This window comes from Homalodisca vitripennis, chromosome X (genome assembly GCF_021130785.1).
Source record: "Homalodisca vitripennis isolate AUS2020 chromosome X, UT_GWSS_2.1, whole genome shotgun sequence".
Lineage (NCBI taxonomy): Eukaryota > Metazoa > Arthropoda > Insecta > Hemiptera > Cicadellidae > Homalodisca > Homalodisca vitripennis.
In genome coordinates this window covers 147,755,921-147,772,566 of record NC_060215.1, presented here as the reverse complement: position 1 = coordinate 147,772,566, position 16,646 = coordinate 147,755,921, and the positions used below count along the sequence as shown (strand labels likewise).

General features: G+C 35.0%; 1 protein-coding gene across 1 annotated transcript; it reads left to right on the top strand.

Annotated features, from left to right (window-relative positions):
• The first annotated feature begins 1,591 nt into the window (after positions 1 to 1,591).
• LOC124369990 (gamma-glutamylaminecyclotransferase C-like) lies at positions 1,592 to 16,400 on the top strand. Its single transcript, XM_046828247.1, has 4 exons — positions 1,592 to 1,719; positions 7,552 to 7,746; positions 9,570 to 9,820; positions 15,855 to 16,400. Exons 1-4 carry the CDS (start codon positions 1,630 to 1,632, stop codon positions 16,054 to 16,056), a joined length of 738 nt encoding a protein of 245 aa, XP_046684203.1. The 5' UTR covers positions 1,592 to 1,629; the 3' UTR covers positions 16,057 to 16,400.
• The last annotated feature ends 246 nt before the right edge of the window (positions 16,401 to 16,646 follow it).

The following is a 16,646-nucleotide window of genomic DNA, read 5'->3' as shown; positions in this document are numbered from 1 at the left end:
GCTCTGTGGTGTAATGGTAGCACATTCACCCGGCAAGTGAGAGATCCGGGTTCGACTCTCGGCGGAGCAAGTACTTTTTGTGATTCAATGTTTATTGAAATTATATATATATATATATACAGGGTGGCGCAAAAGTCACTGGACAGTTGGTTAAAAGAAGAAAAAAATAACAGCAAGGTGTAGTACAATAGTGTGACGTCGGGGCCCATGTTCCCGCCGTCTGGAAGTACTGGAGGGGGAGGTCAGCAAGGTGAGCGCCCGAGGCGGTGTGTACGTGAGAGGACTCCGGCGCGAGCGGACGTCCGAGCTCCCTGAGGGCCGATCTAGTGTAGGGCTTAGCCTAGTGATGGTCGTGACGCGTGGTGTCCGTGGGTTCGGAAGTGTTGTTGTTTAAGTTAATAAAGTTGCTGTAACCTGAGCTGCGTTTGGTTCCTGAGTACACCCCCTTCGCCCCAGCTGAGCAGGAGGCGTGACAATAGTTTTTGTCCGTTATGTTGGTATTACTAAATGTTGGTAATTATGCCTTTTTAAGTTGGCAATACAATGCAATGAAACACACATCAATCGAACTAGTGAGTTCATCTGTGACACGTGTTTAAAGCAGACACGTGTCAAATACTTTCAACACGATGGTGCTCCACCACATTACGCCACTGCCGTTCGCGATTGTTTAAACGAACGTTTCCAAAGAAAAATTATTGGTCGAGGGGCAGATATTGACATGCCCCCACGTTCACCAGATATCACACCAATGGATTTTTTCCTATGGGGAGTAGTCAAGGACTTATTCTCGAAAGCCTCATACTATTGACTAACTGAAAGACTACATACATGACGCATTTTATGATTTGGACAATGATCCCACACTATGCCGTAGAGTATGTAACAGTATTCCAGAAAGACTTCAAAGATGTATTAATGAAGGCGGAAAACAATTTTAATATAAAAAATAATTTCAAATAAATCTAGTCTTGTTTTAACCAACTGTCCAGTGACTTTTGCGCCACCCTGTATATATATCACTATTTAGTATTTTTGTATATATATATATATATATATATATATATATATATATATATATACATGAAATATGCCTTTATTTCAGAGGCGGAGTTAGGGCTATTTAGCCCTCAACAAACAAACAAAAAAAAGTAAAGAAAAGGTAGGTAGTAAAATTAGGTATGTATATATAACATATATATAATATATGTATATATTTTTTTAGGTGTAAATTTTATTATTGACATTCTGTTTCAATTGCTTGATGGTTGAGTCAATTCCTACACATTAATTAGATTCTAATTTACGTGTGTTTATATCGTTACGTCTTTAAGATTTTGACACTTGAAAAATAGCACATATATTTTACATCTATAGGTGTTGATTTTAAAATCGATTTCATTCAACAATTTTATGATTTCCTTTTACTCTTTTAATATAAAAAATTGAATTTGGTAACTTTTCGTTCGCAAAACAAAAGAACCCATTTGTTTATTGACTTTTACGTCAAACAATTGAATACGGTATAACGTGAAGAGTTATAACCGATTAGTAAGCAGTCATGTGATTAGTTATATATATATTTCTAAAATCGATTATCAACAGCGATAGCTGTGCAAGTGATAAGACATGTGGGTCTACTGTGCTGTGTCTTGTCTATACAGCTGTGCTCTTGTTATGCTTGGAGCTTACTATAACAGCGCCGACACTATATATGGGGTAAGTATATAGCAATACTTATGTAAGTATGTAGGAAACATAGTATAGCTATGAATGTAACCCAGTGAGTTAGAGTCTAGCATAATCATATCTGAACACACCAGTGTACCAGACTTGACTATGAATATTACCTTTTTGTTCGGTGACATTAAAAACAAAAATATACGATCATGTAACTGATATTAATAAATAAGCAATAGGCTATTGAAAAATACAACGAATCATTTCAATGCTTACTGACCAACCTTTAATATTCACAGACTAATCGAGAATGGAGGAAGAGTCTTCTTAAGAGTATTTTTATATTTTAACAGAAGCCTTCCCGCATTGTTATTGTTTCATACTTAAGTAATTCTGATTTTATCGTAAAATGTTGTTTTAAGATAATAACTTAATTATATATCCTGTTTAAGTTTTCGACAATTTGATAACTTAGTGCAAAACATACATAGCATTGATAATGTTCGGGAATCTTAAACAGAAAATAGTACATAGATCTTTTAATGCAAACAGGAAAGCAGCATGTAAATACTTAACTATAAAGGATTTTAAAACTAAATACCAGGAAACTTAAATGTTACGAGTATTTTTACGATATAGCTTAGTATATCATTTTAAATTTAGTAATTATCTCGATCTTATAAAATTTGTCCATTTCCTCTAAACATTATCGACTGGCAACAGGTACTTTTTACTACCCGGTGTTCAAACCCCTTCTCCACAAACTTTATTTTTTAACGGTTGTTATTAAAAAGGTTTGGAGCGATTACATAATCTGTTTATTTCCTCTGGGGAACGAAATTACATAGATGTCTCGCTATGTTTTTGCCCTAATTTCCCCACATTTTGGGGGAATCCATACTGTTTAAGAAATATCGCTAAGGTGTGCACAAATTTTAAAGAAAACCAACAGAAGAATATTGATGAATATTAGATGCATGTAGGTTTATCACAACCAAAAGGGTAAAATAAAATTCAAATTTATTACAATGGTAATAATTTTGACTATGGTCAGAAATTTTTCGGCGTCGTTGAATTTGTCTTCAAATCCCTTTTGATTTACAGTACTACTAGATGTGTCATTCCATTTAAAATCTATCTGAGTGCTCATCAGCCAACATTTTGGGTAAAATGGGAGATCCTCATTTGATGTTATTACGTATCTCCAAAAGAGACTGAAAAATCTCAACAATTTGACTACACTTAGGCCTACCACACACGGGTCGACCCGTTTGCAACCAGAGTTTAGAACTAGTTTTGAAACGCAACGAGTTTGCAACCAAAATAAAACCTGACTCCACACACGACGCGACTGGCTGTGGATCAGTTGGCGATCTCTGTGCGAACATGCGTATAGTGGTATAGTAATGTTTACATTCACATTTTTTACTTGATAAATTATCAATAATTGAATAGTTATTTGTCGGAGTGTAACTTTATCGATCATGTCAAGTACTAGTGAGGATGAGGAAGACATAATTGCATGTTTTCTACGTCGTAGACAACGAAGAATGCGCAGAAAATATTGGTGTCACCCATACATAGAGAAAAATGTAAGGTGCAGACTATTCGTAGCAGCTGAACAATTAAAAGAGACAGACAGAAAGTTTATAGCTTTCTACAGAATGTCCAAAGAGTCGTATGTGGAATTGGTGACGCTGGTTGCTCCATTTATACATAAGGTTGACACAAATATGAGGGAATGTGTGACTGCTGAAGAAAGAATACGCATAACTCTAAGGTATGTATTTATTGTCAAAATACAAAATTAGATATCAAGTAATTATTCCAGATTTTGCACATAGAACTGGTTGGCGTCAATGTCCTGTGTAAATTGCGTGTAGTAATTACCAGCGGATGTTGGCGGCGCACTAATATTGCTGCCTGACTGGTGAGAGATTAGTGAAATGCTGGAATGTGGCGACGCTGGTGTGACATCTGATGTGCCTGATATTTCATCAATAAGAGTAAAAACTTTGCGTTTAAATTGTTTGATTTGTGAATCACTGAGTTCTTCCAACTCTGTTATCAAGCTAAGAAGGAACATTTTCAAAGCTTCTTTCTTGTTACTATCGTTTGCGGTAGTACTATTTTCAAGTCGTGTTGTTTTTGCCTTAAAATATGCAGCAAAACATTGATCTGCTTCGACAGCGGCTTTTTTCTTCTGCGTTAGGCGTTTTTTACCTTCATTCGGAATGGACGATGGCTGTGAGCTGGTATGAGGTTGTATTGGTATGATTGGGGATGACCGGGAAGTATTATCCTGTACTATTGACGGCGATTGCGGTGATTCAATTGAAGGATCATCTGGAATATCATCCAATATTTGTGATTCCAATAAAGTTTCGTCGGTATTTACGTCGCTACAGTTAGGAACCTCTGGTAAATTTCCTGTAGAAGGAGGAACTGATGTTCTTACAAACGGCAAATAAAACTGCATGGTCTCTGCTAGGTAGTAGGCCTTCTTCTTAGCGCCGATCCCGAAGGTGAAGGTTTGATTTTTCGCATGAATACTGTCCGGAGATTACGCCACTTGTCTTTGCATTCCGCAGCTGAAAAGAAAAAAAGGGATAGCAAAACTTGAATCGGTTGGCCGATGTAAGTTGTAGTATAAAGTAGAAATGCACAATATTGTACGTGTGATAAGTACACTAAGTATTTATATATAATTTATGAAAACCCGTCAGTAATTATGCTTGTTACATTCAAGCGTTTGTTACAGGTATTTGGCTACAGGATGTTCATTTGTCGCTCTCTCTTTATATTTTGCAAGAGGCGAGAGTACAGTTGGAGTCATTATTAAAGAAACCACGAAAATCATTTGGAATGCATTGCAAGCAACTTACATGCCGGTACCAATAGGTGACCAATGGAAAGTAATTGCCGAACGTTTTGAGACATTGTGGAACTTACCAAATTGCCTTGGGGCGTTAGACGGAAAGCATATCCGCATTGAGAAATATCCAAATACTGGTTCAGAAAATTTTAACTATAAAAGTTTCAATTCAATAATCTTACTCGGATGCTGTGATGCTGATGGTGCTTTCACTATGATAGAACCATGATATGCTGGACGAAATAGCGATGGAGGTGTTTACAAGGTCAGTGCCATGCGATACTGGCTCAACCATGGTGCTTTTCAAACTCCGCCACCCACCCCATTGCGATACGACGACATACATAGACCATTCCCTTACTACTTCTTGGCAGATGAAGCGTTTCCACTAGCACGCAATGTAATGAGACCATACAATGGAAAATCACTCAATGATGTAAAAAGAATATTTAACTACAGATTAAGCCGAGGAAGAAAATCTATTGAATGCACGTTTGGTATGGCTACTGAAAAGTTTGCAGTGTTAAATGGTCCCATAAGATGTCGCAATGCAGAAACAGTAATCGACATCGTAAAAGCCGCTTGTATCCTACACAATTACGTACGTAAAAGAGAAGGTATCGACTATACGCCGGCTACAGTGGAAATAGCTGAAGGACCATGCCCAAGACAGCATCCAATCACTGAACGCTCTTCGGCAGTTACTGTGAGACAATATTTGGCAAGTTACTTCATTTCTCCTCAAGCATCTCTGCCCTGGCAGTGGGAAAAAGCTATAGAATAAATCATTCTTCCAAGTGAAACATCATTGATTGCAAGATGTCGGTTTTGCAAGCCTATAAGGACTCAAGTAAACTGTCAAAACATACTTCAATAAAACTTTGTACATTAAATTATAACTATATTTTGTAACTGACTTATTATTAATTTCTTTTCATTTAAAATTATAATACAGAATGTCCCATAAATAAAGGGCCAAAAATCCATGATATTTTAAATGGGTAAAATATTTTACATTACCGCCATTATGAAACGGTAAAAAATGTTTTATTTTCTCAAGACTGTATTATCAACCGCATGAATTTTAGTTTCTCACATATACTATAGTAAAGATAAAGTATGGTGGTCATGAAAAAATTATAATTTTAAACGGTTTAAACTGTCAAATTATCGATGATAACGATAGGTCTTGAGATATCAACACTAAACATTGTTGCTTATTTTGACTGAAAAGCCATATCGTTTGGCTGGCACTACTTCACAACGGGACACCCTGCACATATCTGCTATCAATTACCTGCCATGTTCATTGCTACTCCCAATCTCGTGCCAAGCCTTGTCAGTTATATCCTTTCTAGAATATTCTGGTAATTTGTAATTATACAACACTTCGTACTTTTCGACCTCTGCTACAAGTTTTAAATTCAACTCTTGATCACCCATCTTGCACTCACAAACACGTGAAACTATGCAACGCAACTGTTTGGTGACAAGAAAATACGGTCGCATGCGACCAGTCGGCAACTGATTTCAAACTGGTTGCAGTTTAGTCAGCCCGTGTGTTGATCCCCACTCCAGCACACGTCCAAGGTCAACAAACAGTTGCGTCTGCAACCGATTTGAAACTATAGTCGCAAACCGGTCGACCCGTGTGTGGTAGGCCTTAAGGTTGGGTTGGAACTTTGGGAACGTTGGAACTTCAGCACGCACTACATAATTCACTACATCACTACAATATATACTCTTCTAAAGTTTGTTTTTACGATGGAAGGATTTAGAAAAAAATAGGAGTTTTCCGAACATTTGCCATAGTTCAGAGACACAAGAAATCAGTAACACTACATTTCCAGTTACAAGTTTTAAGTGATTAGTTGCTCATTGCTGACATACTGTGACCTGTATATAATTAATGTTTTGTTTATAATATAAGTACCTATTCTAGAGATAGTGTGTATGGAATTTACCTATAGCGCGTTAGTCATGGTTAGGCACGTTACTGAGTAAGATTATATGATGCCTTTTAAGTTCATTGATATATATATATATATATATATATATATATATATATATATATATATATGTCATTGTACAAAGTTGTAGTTTATTGCCTTTCCAGTGGTTTCTTGGCCAGGATATAATATTATTACCTGTGATGGATATCTTAACCTTTGATAATGCAGGATGGCTTCTGATTAGAACACTGCAAAGATATTTACAAAACATCTCTTGTAAATTGTCTTTCCCTGTGAATATCTACCTACATATGTACAAGTCAATAGAAACGAAACTCTTATCTCGGTTTGATGTTTATTTTCGACGATGGAAGGATTGTGAAGGAAACATGATTTTCCGGATATTTGCCATCGTTCAGTGAAACAAAGAAATCAGTAACACTACGTTTTGAGATCTGCAATCTGATCTCTTCTTCAGGTAAAAAACTAACCTAACGCAAAATTACAAACTAGGTTAAAATAAACCAATCATACCAGAGCGTTGTGACACGTCTAAGTCAGGAATCACAACCACCATGTTGTGTGTCAACTTCACTAACTCTAAAACATGCACTTAATAAAAGAATAAACACAACACTAATTATTAAAACAGAACTACAGAATACAGGTCACAATACGTCTGCATGCGTTGACTAACCACCTACGACTGACCTTGAATACGTATTGTGACCTGTATTCTGTAGTTCTGTCAGTGAAGTTGACACACAACATGGTGGTGGTGATTCCTGACTTACGCGTGTCACAACACTCTGGTATGATTATATTGTTTATTTATAACCTAGTTTGTAATTATGTATTAGGTTAGTTGTTTACCTGAAGAAGAGATCAGATTGCAGACCTCGAAACGTAGTGTTATTGATTTCTTTGTTTCACTGAACGATGGCAAATGTCCGGAAAAATCCTGTTTCCTTCTCTTATCCCGTGTTGCTGTATGCTATTGGTAATAAAATTTGAAGAAATATAATTATGGCTTGCCATGTTTAGGAAGAAGAAGGTCTTCACCCGGTTTTTATATTCGGAGCGATGAAGAGAGGCGAACCAATGCATCATTGGCTGGAAAACCCGGAAAACGGATTCTGTCAGTTTATAACAAAAGCCAGAACTATGGAAAAGTTTCCCATGGTTATTGCTACCAAGTACAATGTACCAATTGTGTTTTATAAGCCAGACGTGGGACATGTGAGTACGTGTTTAATTATTTATATTATTTTATTATCGTACTGTCTCAGCATAACTATGTGTACAGATATAATTAATACACTTTTATTCGACTTTGCAAGCCTTGCTGGTTGCTGACAAATAATATACATTTTCTTATGATAAACAGAATGACTAGGTTATTACAATAGGAATGGGTATGCTGGGTAACCAATAAAATAAAAATGAAAATGAAAAACTTAATTCTCTTTTCACAATCAATGAATTACAAAAATATCAATAATGATAAAATGTCAAATGTGGTGTCAAATATATGGTTTCTAATTTTCTGTTCTTAAAATTAATATAGTAATAATAATAAAAATAACCTGTTGCTGAACTGCTGGGAGGAAAAATTACAAACGCAATGGAAGATAAACTTTTCTGTTTCTACGTTGGAGTTGTCACTATCTTAATTTTTCGTAACTTCAGAAATATTCATACACACGCACGCACACACACCTGCTCACACCTACATAGACAGTCTCTCAGAGCCTGTGAAGGCTCACAACGACACATCCAGTATAAACACTTATATGAACAACATTGCATTTAACATCTCTGATAACTTCGTACCCTGGCCAATGGCGCAGTGTAGCGGGTACGTCGGTTATCGCAAGATAACCAGATCAAGCAACGTCGAGCGTGGCTGCTGCTTGGATGGGTAATCGTTGAGCGATCCTGTCCTTGCAAGCAGCCCACCTGCCCTGCTGTTAGCAGTGGTTCGATGGCCCCAGGTTAAGTGTTAGAGTGGGCTTCTTAGTCATAACTTCACCTGGTGAAATGAGACATTCTTTACTTTTACTTTGACCCTGTCTCTCATTTTTTTAACCTCAAGTGTTCAGGCATGTGTCTCTCCAAACTACTTTTTGAGGCAAACATAATTTACATTTAATTAAATTTGCTTATAGAATATGTATTGATTTTCTATAGTAAATATTTTTAAAGCAGTTCAAATTGAGTCATGTTTCATTAATTTAGATAGAGAAATACAATCTAAGAAAGCGTTGTTAAAGTATGTAAGGAACGACTTGGTAATTAGTATTTAAGGTGAAGAATTTTATATGCGATTCAAGATTTTTGGAAAAGCATATAACAGATTTTAGGCTCACGCGGTCGATAAATTGACTCTTAACGTTTTCGGGTTCACACTCGATAAGAGTGATTCAACTCTTATGTGTTGTATTCGTAATCTGACCACGAACTCGTGTAGATTTTAAACGTTGTGTTTCCCCAATGAATTTATTTCCAACTTTAAAAAATGTTATAATTAATTTTTATTTTGATCGTTTTTTATTACATTATAACTGGTTATAAACTGCGGAACAACTCGCGTCAAACTTAAAAAAGATAAAAAAGAAATAAAATTACTAGGTGCAAACAGAGATTAGATTAGATTCTTTAGAATTATTCTGTAAGTCCTCATGGGCCAATGTCATGTACGAGGATCTTATGAAATAAAACGAAGGGGAGAGTACAAGATCGACAGTACCGATAAAAATACAACGGTTGTACTCAAGATTCAAAAGTGTGGTATCCCTAACTCAGATCCTAAATCCGACGCCTTAGACCATGATGCCACCGCTCCTTCCACTACGTACTCATAAATTTGAAAAAAATTACGAAGTGGTTTAATTCATTTCATTTAATGAATATATCTGACTGCCTTTAAAATTAATATTGCAAATATTTAAAACCCACACACATCTAAATATATATAATATAGCACTGCTAGACAAATAACTTATATACAATTTTTAAGTTTCAGAATGTTAATTTATAATTTTTTTTACGTGTTTGAACAGCATATTCACGGGGAGCTTTATGAAATGAACTTACGGATGATTAAGAAACTGGACAAGTACGAGTACTTGCCGAGTGAGATAATAGCACGCATCGAAACTATAATGTACAACGATAGTAAAACTCAAGAGCTTGTGAAAAGGCCGGCGATCATGTACGTGAAGTATTATTTGGACATTGACAACTGGGAGCAGCTACCCCTCATAGCTGACTACCATTCCAAGGGGAGCCACGGCTTGGAGTTCAAAGAGAGGCGAGTATAAGTATAATATAAGTTTCTTTCTTATGGTAAACAACGTAATAAGGTGATAATGTTCAGCAGCCGTAACCACACATTTTTAACAACTACACAACCAACGGTGTCTTTCTGGAAAGGTGTGGCGACATAAGGGACCTTGGTATCCATCTCACTTCTACTTTGTCTTGTCAACTACACGTGGATGACATCTGTAGCAGAGCTAGTAGAGTTCTTGGTCTCATAGCCAGAGTAGCGAAGAGTGGGTTGTCTGCACGATCTATCGTCTTGCTATATAAATCATTCATACTTCAAGTCTTGGAATGCACAGAGTTGTTTAGAGACCGTATCAAGATAGCCATATAATTGTACTACAGGATATCCAACGTCGTTTCATTCGACTATTGGGGTCACTGCTTGGCTAGGAATTCTGGAATGTGCCTGTTGATCAAGTGTAACTGGACTTCAATCTTCAACTTAATGGTTGGTTCAACTTAATCTTCAACATCGGGAAGCTGTAGCAGATGTCCTATTTCTCTTCAAATTGACCCATGGAACTCTGTACTGTCCTGAACTTCTGCTGCTCATCAATTGTCGTATACCTGAAAATTGTTATAAGAAAAGCTTATCGCACCAATGTATGAAAAACAGCTTAACTTCCTTGTGAAATGAGTCTTGGGAATTCCATTTCACGATTGGTCGACTTTCATTACGATAGATTCAGGAAGATGATCAAACAAATCAATTTACCATCTCTGGGTTGAGGAATACCTTTTCATCCCAGTCCTGACTTCTTCTCCTATGTATCATTATTAGATGCACGCCATTGTTAATTGTATTTATATTAGTTATTATTATATTTATTTGCCGTTATTGTTTTATCTACTTATTTACTTCTGGTTTATTTAAATCTTTATCATTGTTGTATTCAATATTTAAATTTAGACTTAAGTGCTCCTTTTTCATTATTTACTATATTTTTGTTACACGTATTCATTTAGGTTCATAATTAGAATTACTATTATATAATTTTTATCCATACTGCTTCATAAGTTTAAAAAGGCATTGCCGTTGATCAAATAAATAGATGGATTATACTGATTGTCCAAAAAATGGAGAGACTAGGAAGATATATCTAGTTGATGCTTTTATCGTTCCAATAGAAATGTTAGATAGCTTTCAATCATGCTTTGTTAAAATGTCAACTTTCTATCTTTCGAAATGATGTACAAAACGAAAGTAAATTGTTGAAATGTAGAGCTGGTTTTTATTTCCAACAGTTTGAATTGGATGTAACAAATTTTTGAGAGGAAATCTTTTGACACTAAAACAAAGTCATATCTATAAACAATCTATTTATCATTATGTTGTACATCTCTGACACCGTAAATCGAAGTTTTTGGAGAAAGGATACACATAGAGGTAGAGAGGAATAATGGAAAAGGCTGCGAAATTACGATAGGAAGTTGGTGGTGCTTCACGTTTGCGGCCGACGTGACGCTTTGCGCCTCACATAGTCGCTGGTCACCTTTTAATGTCGAATCCTACCAAAGGCGTAATTTTGGAAAGAGAAAAGTAGGTTAAGACAAAAGTGAGGAATTTAGGGTGAACTTGAGTCAGACCCACTGAGTAGAAGCGGAAGCTGAAAATAGCCTAAGCAGGATTACAGTGATACGTACAATTATTCAGACAGATAGTTGTATGCAACATTTGATTTAATCTTATGATAATACTAACTAACGCATTATGCTCATTATTGTAATGGCTATGCTCTTAAGAATAACGTACAAGGACAATCTTAAACTGGGTTATATTTTTATCTTTTAAACCGTAAGACTGATGAAAAAAAATTAAAAGAGGGACCGTTATTATTTTTTAGGTTACTTTAAATGTCATTTTTTTAATGTTGAAAACTACTAAAATCGCCAATATTTCCCTGTACAGTGGATAACTAAATTTACTAAGGTAAAATTCTGTATTTTGTGATCAGTTTATATGTAAAATGTGATTTCAGGGCATATTTTTCTTGGGCATGATAAAATGTTTATAGATCTAGTCGTTTAAGATCTGCAGGTGTTAAATTTTCCTAATTCGCCCTCAAAAGTATGTAGAGAGGCTATTTTCCTTGCACCCAATCCTTGAGTCAAGGCGAAACTTAAATTACGCAAATTATAATATATTAGCAAACCCCCTTAAAGATAACGCTGGTGATTGTAGCAAAAGAATTCCTTGAACAAATTTTCTTCAAAATAACTGAGATAAAGCATTCACTTGGATTAACGCAGGAGATAAAATCATTCACTTGGATTAACGCAGGAGATAAAGCATTCATTTGGATTAACGCAGGAGATAAAATCATTCACTTGGATTAACGCAGGAGATAAAGCATTCATTTGGATTAACGCAGGAGATAAAATCATTCACTTGGATTAACGCAGGAGATAAAGCATTCATTTGGACGCTTTTTACTGAGGTCCGTGGCATTATGTCAGTTAGTTCTGAGGTCTGACGTAGGACTGCGCCACATAACTTTGATTGTTACCGTTGAAATACTTTCTACCTTAGTCTCTCACTCTACAGATGGTAGTCCGAGTGTTCAGTTTTGCTATGCCTCAATCTATAGCATTGGATGAGTTATCTCTTATGTAACTAGTACAATCAAAGCTAATAAGCTGTTATCTGCTTACAAAGAATGTTCAAATTCGTTGTAAATTACGGTACATTTTTTTTAAGAAAGCGTGTAATGATTAAAGATATACGAAGTAAATAAATTTTATCTTACTATAGGCAGGAATGTAAACTTCTGTCATCCATTTAATTTAATTTTAAACATTAATTGAAAAACTGCCAACAGTTAAGTTGGCAATATTGTAACGCATCAGCAAACATTTGATGATGTTTATTGATGGCAGAGTTTATTTTAAAACCCAATGAAATTGATTGAACAACGTGTTTTATAATTGAGTATATAAAATTAATGAAAACTGGATATAAGTCGCATTTTAAATCGAAATTGATAGTACAATATAGGATGTTCCGTTATCAAAATTGAAGTTAGCCATATTGGAGTAGGGCGGTGACTCTTTAAATATTAAAAATTAATATTTAAACTAAACCAAGAAGTAAAAACTTCTACCCTAATTTAAGGTTTTCGTCAGACCTACGGTTTAAAAGATAGCAATAGAACCCACGTTAAGAAAATCACCCTGTATGTAATTAGGACGTGCTTACAGGTTGTTAAGAAGTTCAGTGGGTTTAATGGGGATTGGATGATTGGCTGTCTTACGCTTCCAACGTAATCCTAATACTAGGGGAGGCGAAGCCCCGCAGAACTGAACGACGCGTCGTACAGTTAGAACCTGGTGGTGTTACCGCACTGGGGAGAGAGCGTCGTACTTGAACTACTTGTCGATGCTTACTGGGGAAGGATTAGGTTATAAAGTGAAGGGGAAGATGAAATATTCTTTGCTTAAAAATTAGGATTAGGAAAACAGGATTTGACGTCGTTACATATCACAAGAATAGAACACTACGTTTCAAGTATTAAAATCTACGCTCTTCTTCAGGTGCCAAAAACGTAAAACGTAAGGTTGAGCACAAAACAACAAGCTTGCACAATACACACCATAGAGGGTGCGAGACGGCAGTCTGCTATGATTTTAAACCACGTACAATTTGTTATATTGTAATATTCTTAACTTTAGCGAGTTCTTCGCCACATTAGTTTTTAACTGTTTAACCTTATGCTTTAAGGTTTTTGTCACGTGAAGAAGAGGTTAGATTCCGATCCTAGAAACGTAGTGTTGTATCAGACTTAAGTTATAAAGCCTCAGCCACAATGCCACTTTCTATGGTTGCACTATCATACCACGTAGTGATATGATCAAATCAGTTCCACGTGACCCTATGAATTGTGTGACAGTTTGTAATCAGATCAGTGGCACTCAGGACACTATATGCTACAAAGCATCGGCTCTGCCCTTGACCACTAATAACATAAAAGGCAATTGAACATAAATTCCAAGGAAAATAGAGTCCTGATAAGGTGGTATGATCAGTTTTCGGCCTGGTTATTATTATTTAATGTTGGTCACAGCCAACATTAGAAATATAGATAAAGGTCCACGAGGAGATATAGAAATTTAATATAATATTTATAATCAGCCCTACAGATAAGCGGATGATAGATTAATATTTCACAGTTTATATTGAAGATAATTGGAGAGTGTGACAGGTTTTTTATTTATATAAGATAATTTCCCCAAAGAATATTTTATTAAGGCATGGTATTTTCTCAGATTATATTTAACTAAACAAAGTGATTTCCTTATGGCATAAACCACAAAAAAGTAAAAACTGTCTAAAACTGTATCTTAAGGACAAACTGTAAAAACACACATTTCAATTTTCAACAGTTTTTACTTGAGCCTGTCTACTAAACTGTCCGAAATTCCCAATTTTAAATGGTTACAGTATTTAAAAAAGTGATAAAACCATATTTCCATTCTTTGGTCTTCAGGGAAATCACCTTTTAAGGTTTTGGCTTTGAAAGTAAAAATATTATCCAAACAAAAAACTGATGGCATCATTAATAATAATATGTTGACACTGACCCAAGTCCAACATTGACCACACTGTATGTAATGTAAAGTTTTCAAACACAAAACGGCTTTCTTACACACACAATAGATAGAGGCAGCTGTCTTACTTAAGCAAAGCAACGACACCTTCACATGATATTCTTAAATTTACACCATACACTTTTCAAAAAGTTAGTAACTGTATATAAAATTGTATTTAATCAGAGAAACACCATGCCTTGCACATATTCGAAGTTATATATCTTATGGAAATATCGTTATCATACTATATTTGTGGAATCACATAAAAAGATGTTAGTTAACTTGTTAAGCAAGGAGTGGAATGAGATTTTCTGTTTTCGAACAATTTTCACCATTGTTAACCTAATCATCTGCGCAAGGATTAAATACGAAAAAATAAATCAAGTATATTGCAGTATAAACACTACTCATTTTCTGTTTGTCGTGAAATTTCGTTCCGAAATGCCAAGAATAATCCACCCTAAGAAAAAATAGGGTTTTGAAGTCCCTAAATATCTCTATTCATATTCCGAAAAATTTACATCAAAGCAGCATGAGGTATTTAGCGATATTGCAATTATATCGCCAATATAATGAAACTGGCATATTATTGGCATTTATGGTATATATATAAAAAAAACTTCACGGTCTGGCGGTGGATACGTATGGGACAACATATGTAAAATGTTCCAAAATGTGAGAAAAAGTTATTTTAATTAGAGTGATAGAAACAAAACGTGTTAGATTTTATTTCGTGTCCAGACTTACAGGTCGTACTGGCTGACGTCTAATTGATACCAACAATTTATTTTTCTTCAATTTACCAGATACAGATTTACTAACTGGAATATAGTTTCTTCCCCAGAAAATTCACTTTTGTGGACTATAGGTGAATCTTCTAAGATTGACTAATCTTTTAAGATTACATCGTATTATAACGACATACTGTATAATTTGTAGAACTTGCATAACATTCTAACTATGGCTTAAAAATGTAAAATTAATTCGGTATTGTATACCAAATGGTATTATTTCCCTTTATGATTGCAGTTTTGGTTTGAACTATAATTGTATTTAAAATTAAATTATACAGTCCATCAAGAATATTTAAAAATGCAATTTCTTTAATGTTTTTGGACTTTTAGTAGGTAATAAAAACGTTTCCGAAAGTTTTAGCCAGATCTTTATTTGGAATGTTTTACTCGTATTTAAGGTGTAAATCCTCTTCGATTTCACATAATGAATGTTAATTCATGTGCATGCCTACTTCAGTTTAAGTATTTATGGATGCGAAACTAGTTATAATATAAACAAATGACCAAAATAAGAGTAGATTGTAATTATTCATTTAAATATGAATACTCCATTTAAAAATGTAAGGTATAAATATATAAATCTAATTTAGGGTAATTATTTGCAACTGTAACTCTGATACATTTTGTTTGCTTCAGACCAGTGAAGAAAAAATCGAAGAAGAAAAGAAAGCACAAAAGTAAGAGTAAGAAAGACGAACAAAGCGACAGAATTAAGGGGAAGAATAATACACAGGCAGAACTGGAGGAGTGTATTAGAAGAAAAAATGAACGGATACAAAAACATTTAAATAAAACTCTAATAAGGAATCACACTAGTCAGAATTCACCTAACGCGTAATTGTATCTGGTGAATGTGGATGGTAAATATGAGTTAGAAAAATATCTTATTATTTATTTTTATATATAATGTGAAAAATTAAACTGCAATTCTTAAAATAAACACATTCGGTGTAATAAAAAATAAATAAATTGTAAAATAATTACAGGCCAGTCCATGATCTAAATGTTTGTATTTGTATGTATTAATGCCACGAGACAACAGAATAAATACATTAACAAAGGAACAAAGAGTTTTACTAGTGGAAGTGGGACTGAGGTTACATGAGAGGGTGGCAGTACAGCTAATGTCCTCCTAGGAGGACAAAAGTTATCATTGTGAGGGTCGTTGATTGGTCAAATGTTAAGCTCAAAAGATCCCTATGTAAGCTAAGATCACACTAGCTAACGCTTTATTCTCGTAAGTACCTTTATCACAATAAATATATGTCATTTTTATTATATCAAGCATGATAATACTGTTAATGACAGCAGTTCAAAGATGGCTAGAGTTTACAACTTGGGTTAATGTAAAAAAATACACACCTTTGAACGGCTGTAATTTTTGACTCGGTTATCCGTTTGAGGTCAGGTTTACGGCTATGTACTCTA